At 44.4% G+C, this 12304-nt stretch overlaps 1 protein-coding gene across 1 annotated transcript in view; it reads right to left on the bottom strand.

Moving 5' to 3' along the window:
- Window positions 1–12304, bottom strand: part of rnf207b (ring finger protein 207b) — a 29853-nt gene continuing 17549 nt past the window's right edge. Inside the window, exons 5-19 of the mRNA XM_029249884.1 lie at window positions 11618–11762; window positions 9785–9866; window positions 9613–9688; window positions 8279–8404; window positions 7644–7690; window positions 6642–6714; window positions 5509–5577; window positions 5166–5234; window positions 4959–5083; window positions 2711–2888; window positions 1834–2019; window positions 1668–1719; window positions 1449–1566; window positions 812–904; window positions 1–663 (exon numbers count right to left, since the gene is read on the bottom strand). Coding sequence (XP_029105717.1) covers window positions 498–663; window positions 812–904; window positions 1449–1566; window positions 1668–1719; window positions 1834–2019; window positions 2711–2888; window positions 4959–5083; window positions 5166–5234; window positions 5509–5577; window positions 6642–6714; window positions 7644–7690; window positions 8279–8404; window positions 9613–9688; window positions 9785–9866; window positions 11618–11762 — 1605 coding nt within the window. The 3' untranslated portion in view covers window positions 1–497. The remainder of the gene's footprint in view (window positions 664–811; window positions 905–1448; window positions 1567–1667; window positions 1720–1833; window positions 2020–2710; window positions 2889–4958; window positions 5084–5165; window positions 5235–5508; window positions 5578–6641; window positions 6715–7643; window positions 7691–8278; window positions 8405–9612; window positions 9689–9784; window positions 9867–11617; window positions 11763–12304) is intronic.

Raw genomic sequence — 12304 nt, 5'->3', positions numbered from 1 at the left:
CTTTACAATCAAAAATCGCTCAGCCGTTTGCTGATTATGGCACTCGATTATCTACAAAGCATATTTAATGCGCCATACTTCACAGATGAGAAATATGCCTTTATGACTAGAGATAGTGTAGCATTAACATGTAGAAGTTTTAAATAAAATATATATCAGACAGAACCACACTATGAACATTTCTGGAGATGTCGGTACAGATTGTCTGTGTTATGAAAGTTATACTGATACTCCAGTCCATGGTTATAGCTTGGTGTTCATGTGCTGATACTAATTCTTCATTTTACGAATGCAGAACAACACAGGAAGGGAAATCTACAACATGGAAGGGAAATCTACAACATGGAAACGATCATGTTGTTCCCTGTCGGTTGGACTGGGTGTCCCTTGAATCTCTTCCATATGATGGTTACTATGTAAGGTAACTAGTCTACCCAGAACCTCTATTGCAGTGGTGTCTCCCAAGTCATCTGGATGAATGGAGCCCACCACCTGGTTTATAAAGGCATCTCCTTGCGCGTAGGCCCTTCCGGACCGTTCTTCTGCTTCCCGGGCCAGAAGTAGTCCTTGCTCTTGAGCGAAGGGTCATCAGACAGGATGTTGAGGGAGCGGTTGTCCAGGACCTTGTCTCGGTTGTCATCCGCAGTGCAGGCCAGGTCATTTCTGCTGGAAAAGAGGACCGTGGGTGGACGCTGACTGCTGCCTCACCTGAGCTGCCACCTTCTTAATGGGGCAAAAGGACTTTAATTTTTTTTTTAAAAGCACCATGAAGCGCTGCACACGAATACTCATGTTGGCATAAGAAGGTTACCTGAGTTGTGCATCAGCAGTTATGGTGCCGTCCTCGTAGATGTTCAACATGGTCTCGGTGCGGTCGTCTTTAAGGTCCTTTGACTCCTTCAGCCTGGCAGGGAAGGATCGATTATCGCAGCATTTTCTTAGAGTATGAAAAGATACCATGAGAAGAATAAACACTGTAAACTACAGTCATTATCTGATGGGCTCATTCCAAACAGCAGTACAATCGTTTACAGATGGAGACAAAGCTGTGTCATTGTTCAGATTTATCTTCGACAGTGATAACAACAATGAAACTAGAACTAGAACAGAAATAACCCCAAAATAACAATAACTTTGATTAGTACTAATTATCCTTCTAAGGCCCAACAAAACAGTTTTTGGATGGATTTGTCATAAGTTGTCCAACCCCAACCATGGTACCAGTTAAAAGCACAGAATGACCTGCATTAGGTGCATTCAGCATCATAATGTGAACATTTTGGAAGATACGTTTAAAAACGTCCTCTAGAGTGGACACCAATCAATAACTGGGTCTCAGCCAGCAGGCTGGCTGTGTAGCTAGAACGCAGGTTGCAGGGTCGAGTCCCTGAACCGTCCTTGAACCACATGCTGTTATCTGCATGAGCAGGATGTGATTTGAGTTGTACCTGGGTTCGAGCCTCTCCTTCACCTTGGCTATGGAGCGGATGTAGGGGCCGATCTGTCTGGCAATGGTGGTCAGGTAACTGTTCTCCTGCTTCAGCTGCAGGAGGTCATGGAGCTGCGCTGGAAACCGTGGGCGCACACAGAGACACGTAGGCACGCGTCAAGTCAGGTCCCCCACACGCACAGCAGTGATCCCATCTCAGCCCAGATCTGTGTCATACCTTCATAAATCTCCTGCTCGTTGGCGACACGCTGAAACGTCTCCTCCCAAATCTGCACTGGGACACGAGATGTACAGTCACTCTGAGCTTCTTGTGATTGCGTGAGACATGACCCGACGTCACGGAACACGCACACCGCATTCATCCCTCACTGCCATGAGCCCACCTCCTCAAACATGGTCCTCATGGTCTCCACTGCAGAGTACTGGGACGTGATGCGGCCGTCCACTCGCAGGGCCCTCTCCAGGATCTCCCCTATGGTGTCAGTCTTGATGAGGGAGTGGTGCTTGGTCAGGTCCCTGTGCATCTCCTGCACCTGATCCTTCAGCTTCTGGATCTCCATCTGGAGAGTCTGTGCAGAGCCACACACACAGCACTCGGTTCATTAGCAGGCAAACTGACCAGCAGGTGGCACAATGTTTAAGGAACTGCAGTGTAAAACTGCTGTTGCACAGTGTATTAAATCTGACTAGATTCAGGAAAAGTCCGGCTGGGTCGATATGTAAAAAAGGACTAATAATATCTAAATACATAAATCTAAAACCATCTAAAAATTTTTTGGAATACGCTGAACAGACTTTAGAACTTTGAGCAGCTGCTTTTAAAGCCACTATATGAAATAAATTTATTGTTCATTATTATTTATTATTTATTATTATTTATTATTAATTTTGCTGTTTGAGTAAATAAAATTTAAAAACAGACACTTGTGGCCAAAGCAGCTAATATCATAGTAAAATTTACCTTGTTAATCACATATACAACTTGGCAGCATAAATACAGCAGTGGAAGGTAGTACTCTAAGGGTCCAGGTTTGAATCCCACCTACCGCTCTAGTGCCATTGATTAATATTCATCCTGCATTGCTGTAGCAAAAGTTACTGTGCTGTGTCAATGGGTAAATGAGTGTAAGTTGGGGGGAAAGTGTTTGCTGAATAAATAATGACCCTTTTCTTGGAAAAAAAAAAAAAAAAAAAAAAAAATTCTATTAAAAATCCAGACCTACACCCCCTGGAATGAAAGAAGGTAGTCGATACACTCACGCGGTAGCTGTTCTCATAATTGCGGCAGTGCTCGGTGAAGGGGGTCTCTCCACCTTCCGCCAGCAATACCTTGGTGCTGATGTAGCGGTGGGAGGTGGGCTTGCGGACCGCCGGGGAGCCGAGCGACATGTCGCTGATGGAGGGAGAGTGGCAGGGCACCGACAGGGAGGACTGCAGTCTGGAGAAATGCGAGGTTATACGTCTCATTCATCCTGTCTAACCCACTCTCCACAGTCAATGGACAACGAAAGAAAAGGCCAATTTCACACATGCACAGTCCCCCAACGGGGATGCAACCCGGAGCCCAGATGGCGCTTGTACAGATGCTTGCAGACCTTCCTTCCCTAAGCAGGTGCTCTAAAGATAACCAGGACAATGTCAGGAGCCAATTGTGGCACGTACGGCGGCCCACACCACAAGGTCACTGCTGAGGAGAAGGGGCTGGCCCCCCAGGGTGCTAAACTCCCTGGAAAGGGACTGATTTCCCCCCGGGTCCACTGTTGCATCTCGAGCCAGAGAGCACCGGCGGACTGTTGCTCACACTCCTACACAGGCAGCGTGTATGAATAAGCAGACTAAGGCTGCTGCTCTGCCAGAGACAAACAAATGTACTAATGCCCATATGCCACCAACAAATTACACACAACAAAATATTCCCAAGCATGAGCAGGAAACAAAGGACCGCTGACAACAATGTTGCGTTCTGTAGATGTCACGCTCGAATTGACCAGCTAAAGACTAACAAAAGCTCGCTGTGATAGACACCAAGTAACCCGAAGTCAATTAAAATTCGATTTTACCTGCGTTCAAAGGAAGCCGTGGATGGCTGTGTCGCCTGTGCTCGGGCCTCGCAGCCAGAACAAGGTACTTTGTTCCCTGAGTGAGATGGAGATGGTGTCCCGCTCACTGTCTGAACCATCTGAATTTGCCTGGTATCCCACTGCTGACACCAAGTAAAGACCCTGACACTGGGCGTTGCATCAGCGATATGGAATAAAGTGCTCCTTTGACCCTGTCCCGTGCCCAGGAGACAAATCCAAACGAGTTCTATGAAATTCTGATAAAAATAGTGAGGGGGGGTTGCCCCTCCCCCTTTGGGAGGAGCCAATAAGTAGCCAGTCAGCTGGCAGAAGACAAGCAAATGTGCCCAGGAACAGAGTTGAGCAATGTGGAAAATTAAGGGGGTGGGATGGGGCCGGGGGTGCATAGCATACAAAAGCAAGCATATTCCAAATGTGGACAAACACAAGTCTTGACAGAAAGTTCCGCACATATTAATTTAAAGTTTACAAAATTCTTCAAAAAGGCAGCACACAACACACGATCGGAATTTTGGCCGAAGGCACGGGCTGACGACGTCATTCGAAGAATGCGGTAATCAGGACCACCCAGTTGTCCTGAACAACAGGACACAATAATATCCTGGCACTTCCAAGATAAGAACATTTCCAGGAACCTCTGGGTGAGAAGAAAGACACAAAGGGAGCATATGCTCACGCTAACCATCCAGTGAGCGTACTACTACCACAGCAGTTCACCCCCTGCTCCCTGCTCCCTCTGTCTTGTCATGTATGGGATTCAAACATTTTTTGCAAGGGTATTTTTCAAGGTGGAAGGGGGCGCGGTGGCGCAGTGGGTTGGACCGGGTCCCGCTCTCTGGTGGGTCTGGGGTTCGAGTCCCACTTGGGGTGCCTTGCGATGGACTGGCATCCCGTCCCAGCTGTGTCCCCTCCCCCTCCGGCCTTATGCCCTGAGTTGCCGGGTTAGGCTCCGGTTCCCCGCGACCCCGTATGGGACAAGCGGTTCAGAAAATGTGTGTGTATTTTTCAAGGTTCCACGTGTCATGAAAACATGTGCCCAGCCGGACCACCTCTACTGAGAAATGCGATGGTCGCAACGGAGTGAAAGACCCCAGAGCTGCCGTTTCTCGGAATCCACGTCCGCGGCGGGCGGTCTGCTATCAGTGTGTTCTGGCGCAAACACTTTGCAGAGAGGATTGGGTCCCGACCAAAACAGCGATACAAACACACGGCCTGTCGAGCAGCTGACATCTGCACCGTTGAAGCAACACAGTACCTCAGTTCCACTGCCACTAACTGAAGACAGCACTCCTCTTTCTTAAGGTCCCTGAGTTGGACTGGCGTCTCCTCCAGGTTGAACCTCTCTTTACACCCTACGCTCCTCTGGATCGTCCCATCCCTCCGTGGGCCACTTGAACTGTGCAAAGCAGCGGATCGTGAGAACTTACAGCCCGCAGGCATTCCCGAGGCTCAAGCCGCAAATGCCTCCAGAGGTGGACATGGACCTCCGCTGGCCCAGGTGCAGCAGAGACTCCAGGCAGCGGGCGAACTCGGACCGGTACTCCGTGTTGATCTGTGAAAGGGCAGGAAAACAGCTGCACACACTCTCCATAGTGATGAATGGACACCAGAAATGTCAATACAAGTAATTTCACCTTGCTGCTCTGCGACGGCCTCAGTCTGTGGGGCAGTTTCACAATCTTCTTGAGCCTCTCCATCAGTTGCTGTCCAGCAAAGACACCGCACATTAGAGAGACATCTACCACTTATTTGTCTTTCTCGGCTCACTCTGAGAATATTCCGCCTCTTTCTCGCTCTCGACTGAGAATCTGAGCTTTCTTCCGCTCAACTCCAAACTCTAAATCTGAGCAGTTTTGCTGTAAGTCGAATTACTTGGGTTTTCAAGTGTCACAACAAAAAGTGTTAATTCATTTAATCACAGTCATATCTTGCGTCTGGTCCAATACTGCTACGCAGAACAACCATATATGTACTTACGTATCCCATGTCTAGGAACTCAAACTTGTTAGCTGAGCTGAGGAAGGCAGAACACGTGACAAGATGAACCTGTGCAGCACACAGACAGACATGGAACACATGCACTCATATATGTGTGTATGTGTGTATGCTGCTTTTGATAGAACTAGATTATAAATTTGGTATTTCAGGTTAATATAGGGAATATATAACAAAAAAGCTTTAGCAGTTCTGATGATAGTGTCCGTAGCTATAATTATAATTCTAAATTTTAAATGTCTTGACTTCATAATGTTTTATTTGTAAGCTCTGTTTCCATGAGAGAGAATAAAATGAAAGAGCTTAATCAGCTTTTAGTGTAGTGCTTGGAGCTGCTCCCTTTGGACCCAAAGGTTACCAGTTCAAATACCACCTCCATCTATAGTACCCTTGAGCAAGTTACTTACCCTATACTTCTCTAGCATTTACAATTCACATTTATTCACTTAGCAGACACTTTTCTCCAAAGCAGCTTACAGTAGATACTATGTACTGTTGCCAGCCCACACATCTTATTCACCGCGGTGACTTAAACTGCTAGATACACTATTTACACTGGGTCACTCAACTATACATCAGTGGAACACACTCTCTGTGTCACTCACACACTATGGGTGAACCTGAACAGCATGTCTTTGGACTGTGGGAGGAAACCAGAGCACCCGGAGGAAACCCACACAGACACAGGGAGAATATGCGAACTCTACACAGACTGAGCAGGGATCGAACGCAAGTCCTCTCGCACCACTCAGGCTCTGTGAGACAGCAGCGCTACTTGCCATGCCACCATGCCACCCCATCCAAAACTACCCAACTGTGTAAATGGACAAATAATTGTGTGTACCTTAATACTGTAAGTTGCTTTGGAGAAAAATGTCAGCTACATTAATAAAAGTAAATGTAATCACATGAGCTTCCCTTTGGATTCACCAGTAGGGTGCAGTGCTATGCATGACAATATTTACCTGCCCCATACACTGTACTCGTTGATGAGTGACTGTGGTAAATGCACAACAATAGATGCTGGTAAGGACTGAATAAAAGCAGGGTGGCTAGATAGTAGCTCACCGGTTAAGGTTAGATATTGAGATCACAGGTGTGAGACAGGATCTCACCTGCAGTGTGGGAAGGAGGGCGGCCAGGTGTGAAAGCTGCTCTTTGAAAGCCCTCTCCTTCTCCTCGTGTTGGCTGCAAAGGAAACACTCGGAATCAGTCCAGACGCAGAACATTGCACCACAGCACCCTGCACAGGTGTCCCAGGCGGTAAGACAGGTGGCCAGTCGTGTGGTCATGTGACCTGCAAACTGCTCACAATGACTGCTTTTGGGGGGCTCCATGTGAGCCTTTCACACCATTCTTTCCTGGTCAGTTTTCCTGGTCATCATCTGATACGCAGCTATAACAACCTTGAAGAGCCTTAAATTTAAACAGCTGTCATACAAATCATCCATAACATCCAATAAGTTCTAAAGATGAAAATATGATCTGGACATTGCTAATACTCAGCAAAGACTGAAAGTGAACTGATGACATAAACCTTATAATTACCAATTTTGAACTCATGCACACATGTATATTTATGCACCCATGACACCTTTAATATAACGAAGCTCTAAATTTGATACTTTGATATTTAGTTGGGGTGCGGTGATGCAGTGGGTTGGACCACAGTCCTGCTCTCTGGTGGGTCTGGGGTTCGAGTCCCGCTTGGGGTGCCTTGTGACGGACTGGCGTCCCGTCCTGGGTGTGTCCCCTTCCCCTCTGGCCTTACGCCCTGTGTTACCGGGTAGGCTCTGGTTCCCCGTGACCCCGTATGGGACAAGCGGTTCAGAAAATGTGTGTGTGTGATATTTAGTTCATTCAGAAATCACCAACAGTTTAAGCATATAAATCTTTTGAAATTTAATGTGCAACATACATCAGTGTATAACATCAGACATTTAATACCAAATTATATTAGACTGATAATGACACCCCTGTTATTTTTTAAAGTGCTTGCGAGGTTCACAATTCACCTGAGTGAAAAATAATTTCCAAAGAGGTATTAATGCATTTCACCGTGGTTTTACTGTGTTAGCAGTTAATTGGCCAAAGCGAAACAAAGCAAACACTGTTACCTTTGAGCAGCTTTTAACAGAATCTTCTTCCTCTCTGCCAGTTTCTCCTTTAAAATGAGCACAATCCTGAATTATATTTCAGTTCTAGTAATACTCCTTTTGTAAGGATTTTCTTTCATCTGCTTTGGCTTTTAGGGGAAAATATATCAATTAGGTTAACCTAGAAAGTAAAGGTAAAAGCTCCATTTGGTTGAGAAAAACCTGCCCTACAACAATGGCAAAACTGCACAGTTCTTCAAATTGCCAGTGGTGGGTTTGGGTGTGTGTATGACTGGTCTGGAATGGACTGGTGTCCTGTCCATGGGGCTCTCTGCTTTTCATGCCCTATGCTTCTGGGACAGGGTCTGGACCACCAGGACCCTGCATCGGACTAGCAGTTTCTGTAGTTCTTCAGCGATGCTCGTAACCATGGTAACCGTATCAAGCTTGCAAAGGGGTGATCAGGGGAAAGGCTACAGCTTATTATCTATGTTGTGTTTTATGACAATAAATTTTAGTCATGCCTGCTGGTGGCCTCCCGTGGTTCTGTGTGTTTTTCTTTTTATTTTTCTGGGAACGATGTTAGATCCTTTATATCTAAACTGTAGGTGTATCTTCTGAAAGGGCATCTTAAATGGCTATGTGGAGCATCCCACCTGCATGCTGTTGAAGAGTGTATTAATGGCGCTCTCCTCCTCGACCACGTTGACCCGCACCTCCCCAATCATGGCCTTGAGCAGGACGATGGCTTCGCGTGCCGAACTCTGCAGCTCCTTCACAGCCTGCACACAGTGATGGCCACAGGTCAATGGGCGACCTTGCGGGTACCGCGCTGCCGGAGTTTCATAGTCAGTCACACAGCGAAGGTGAATATTTGACAAAGTGAGACAACTCACTCTGATACCTTGTGTAACCATGCTGAGAAAAGTCTCATTTAAACAGATATCCGACGTTCACCAAAGTTAGACACCAAACTGAAGTCTCACTTTGTAAATTCACATCTTTTTAACTTTTAATTTTAATATGTCAATGTAAATACAACATAAAAATATGAAAATAAGAAATCCTACAAAGTATTTTTATTTATCAAAATCACATCCAAGGTTTTTGCATACAAAGTCAAAAATGAACACAACTGGGCAAAAAATGATTATTAATGTACACAGGATTTTGTCCAATGATTTTCACCATTACATGTAATTATATATCGCATGACTTTGAATATATTTTTTTGCTCGTCTTACTAATGCTTGCACGTGCTGTTGAGGACGTGTGGCCGAAACGCATCCGTGTCTCAGTTTCATGTTCCACGTTGTAATAAACAAATACAGTTACAGCTGTGGGTGCTGTCCTATATTTACCCTATTTCAGTGTTTTTGGGAGATTTTTTGGGGGAATTTTTCTCCAACACCTGTCCTGAGCATGGATTACATTTTCTGACATGTTCATTTCAATTTATTTTAATAGAGTGCTCTTCTCACACAGTGACTCAGAGGGCTTCAACAAAGGCATAAGAGAATGAAACAAATAAGAGAGATGACTACAGACTAGGGTAATACATCATCTATGTATTTATTAAAGCTATAAGTATGCCTACTGGCCCAGAGGAAAGGAACAAAAAATTCCCAACTGAAAGTCAAGGGAGAAAAAAAACCTCTGGGGGTCCAAGTGCCAGTGGCTACCCGCCCCACCTGGGCATTCTAGATAAAAAAAAAGACTATTAAGTAAATTTACAATTAACAATAACAATGGGATGAACTGGTCAGCAGTCAGAGCCAAATAGGAGGCTGTGGACCCTGTGTACGTGTGACTGATGTTAACTGACGTTACACAGCTAGATGAGTAATCTCACGTCGTGAAATGATCCCTGGATGTTATGAAACTCATGTACGGCCAGACATTAAAATCTGTTTCTCCTTATTATGATTACATTGAGGTTAACGACAATCCCCTCCAGATTAACAACAATAACATTAAAAAAACCACTCACTAATACGGCCTGGTCCAGTTTTTCACAGCCTTGGATATACGCCGTCTCAATATCAATGCAGTGCGCTCGGTTCTCCCTGCACACAACAACAGGAAGGAACACGGGTCCAAGGAAAGTCCGCTGCCCCACGGTGTATTCACTGTGATCGAGAACCAAAGAGGGCTGAACTCACACTTGCATGTCTCTGAAACAGTTGATGCACAGCATTGACTTCTTCTCTGTGGAGAACATAATGTAGAGTTCTTCATGCAAAGCTGTGGAAGAGAAGACGGAGGACAGAGACTCACATCATGCAGTGCCCGCTATGGGATGGCGGTTCACGTATTCTGCCGTGTCTACAGTTTCCAGCAACCAAATTACTCTGAGAGCACCATGTTATGGTAATGTTAAAATGACCTAGGTCATTTTAGAAAATAGTAAGTAAAGTTTAAAAATTTTTACAGATGGTCCTTGATTCACGGTGGGGTTCTGTTCCATTGATTTCATCTTAAGTCGACTTTGTCGTTAGCTGAAGATACCCTTATGCTGTATATACACACACATATATATATATATATATATATAATATATATATATATATATATATATATACATATAATATATACACACAGATATATAATTAACATGAATAATATCATAATTATATCATTATCATTAATTATATATATATATAATTAATATCAGATATATAATTAGCACGAATAAAGGCTATATTGTATAATAGGACTTTGATATATTTTTTCACTAATTTCACACTTTACTCCTGTTCAAATAATGCTCATGTAGAATAATAATAACATAAATACAGTAAAGTATTTTCATGCTGCATTATTTTCACTTGGATTTCTAGATCTGTTTGCTTTCGATTTTTCTTTCCTGCACCACCAGAACACTCCTGATTTCACTTGTGAGCCATTGTAAAAAAAGGGACTTGAATGGAATCATATTTGAAACATCCTGTAAATAAAATATTAAAAAAAAATAAAATGCAGCTGGAATTGCAGACAGACCCAATGTCTGAGACAGAAAGAAATATGGAGCCGTTTGGCAGCGCGGGCAATTGATGTTGTTGTACAGCAGATGAAGCAGTCAGCATTAGATATGACTGTATTACTAAATGTTAAGACTCAAAAATAATCTACAAAGGTTAAAGTGACGGCCACAATAAACCCAGGTCATCTTAAGTCACACAGGATCTAATTCCAGGCCCATCTATGAGTGGCACAGTGGATAGTGCTGCTGTCTCACAGCACCTGAGGGGTGAGAGAGGATGTGTGTTCAATCCCTGCTCAGTATGTGTGGAGTTTACATGTTCTCCCTGTCTTTGTGTAGGTGTGCTCTGGTTTCCTCCCACAGTCTAAAGCCATGCTGTTCAGACAGATTAGTGATTCTAAGTCATCCACAGTGTGTGAGTGATGTATGGATAAGTGACCCATTGTAAGTTGTGTATCTTGCAGTGTAAGTCACCTTGGTGAATAAGGGTGTGGGCTCATAACACTACATAGAGTTCATTGGAAGTTGATTTGGAGAAAAGCATCTGCTAAATGAAGTAAGGAAATCCATATATAGTGCTGTTCTGAATAATGGAGAAACTGATACTAGAAATCTTAATCCAAATTATTGGTCTGAAGAACTTTCTCATTATATACTTTATATGGTCTTCTGTCACTTCCAACATTGGACTTTGTGTTTTCGAGGTGACGATTAAAGTGTTGAGTCCTCAGTGTAGACTTTTTCTGAACCCCTCAGGATGTTGTATGCTTTGCTCCTGTCCACCTCAGTCTCCTTTGTCAAAGCTAAAAAAAAATGTAGTCCTGCTTGTATCCAGTTGTTGTATGGAAGTCCTTTAGGAGCAGGACGTTTAGGAGTGCTCGAATTCAGCAAAATCCATCCTAAGGTGTGTGCTATCTCCACCTTAACACCACACCGTCTCTCCCATTTCTACATTGGCCTAAAAAGCTTGGCTGGCCTTGACGGGAGACAAGCCAGCCAGCCAGCCACTCACAGCACTTTTTGTGGACCTCCTTGGTGCGCTTGGCCAGGGAAACGATCTCGTGGCGGGAGAACATCTTGGCCTTGTGGGTGACTTCCCTGCATTCTCGGCAAAGTGGCTGGCTGCAAGTGTTGCAATAATACATTGCATCCACATCCTGCAGCAACACAAAGACGCACAAAGACATGGCCCACGAGGGTCAAAAGGCAGCACAATGAGTAACGACAAAGACATATAGGGCCCCTACCATTGTATCCTTGGTCAAGAAAAGCCTAGACACAGAGTACAGAACACCATCACTTTATTGTGAACAAGTCTTAGCTAATTTTTCACCAAAGTATCTCTATCCTTAACTAAAAGGTTACGATGAGGGTGTCATAAGAGGATCCTGCCATGGGAGGATCAAAACCGCTCTAGCTGTTCCAGTTTAAAAAATCTAGTAAAAACTGAATAAAGGAGGTTGTTGAGGTGTTGCTGGTGTAGGCTTTGACTGAGAAAGTATGGATGGATAGATGGATAAATGAATGAGTTTGAAAACAGATTGCTGGATGGATGGATGGATGGATGGATTGATTGGAAAACAGATCAATAAATCAGAGAACGTGACTGCATCAGTTGATGGGTGAACGAATGAGAAAGATGGAGGAAAGAACACATGGTTGATGAACACATGACGGCTGGTTAGATGGATGTGCAGAC

The sequence above is a fragment of the Scleropages formosus genome, chromosome 2, assembly GCF_900964775.1.
Source record: "Scleropages formosus chromosome 2, fSclFor1.1, whole genome shotgun sequence".
NCBI classification, from domain to species: Eukaryota; Metazoa; Chordata; class Actinopteri; order Osteoglossiformes; family Osteoglossidae; genus Scleropages; species Scleropages formosus.
Note: the sequence above shows the minus strand (reverse complement) of the source record. Positions and strands in the feature narration are given on the sequence as shown.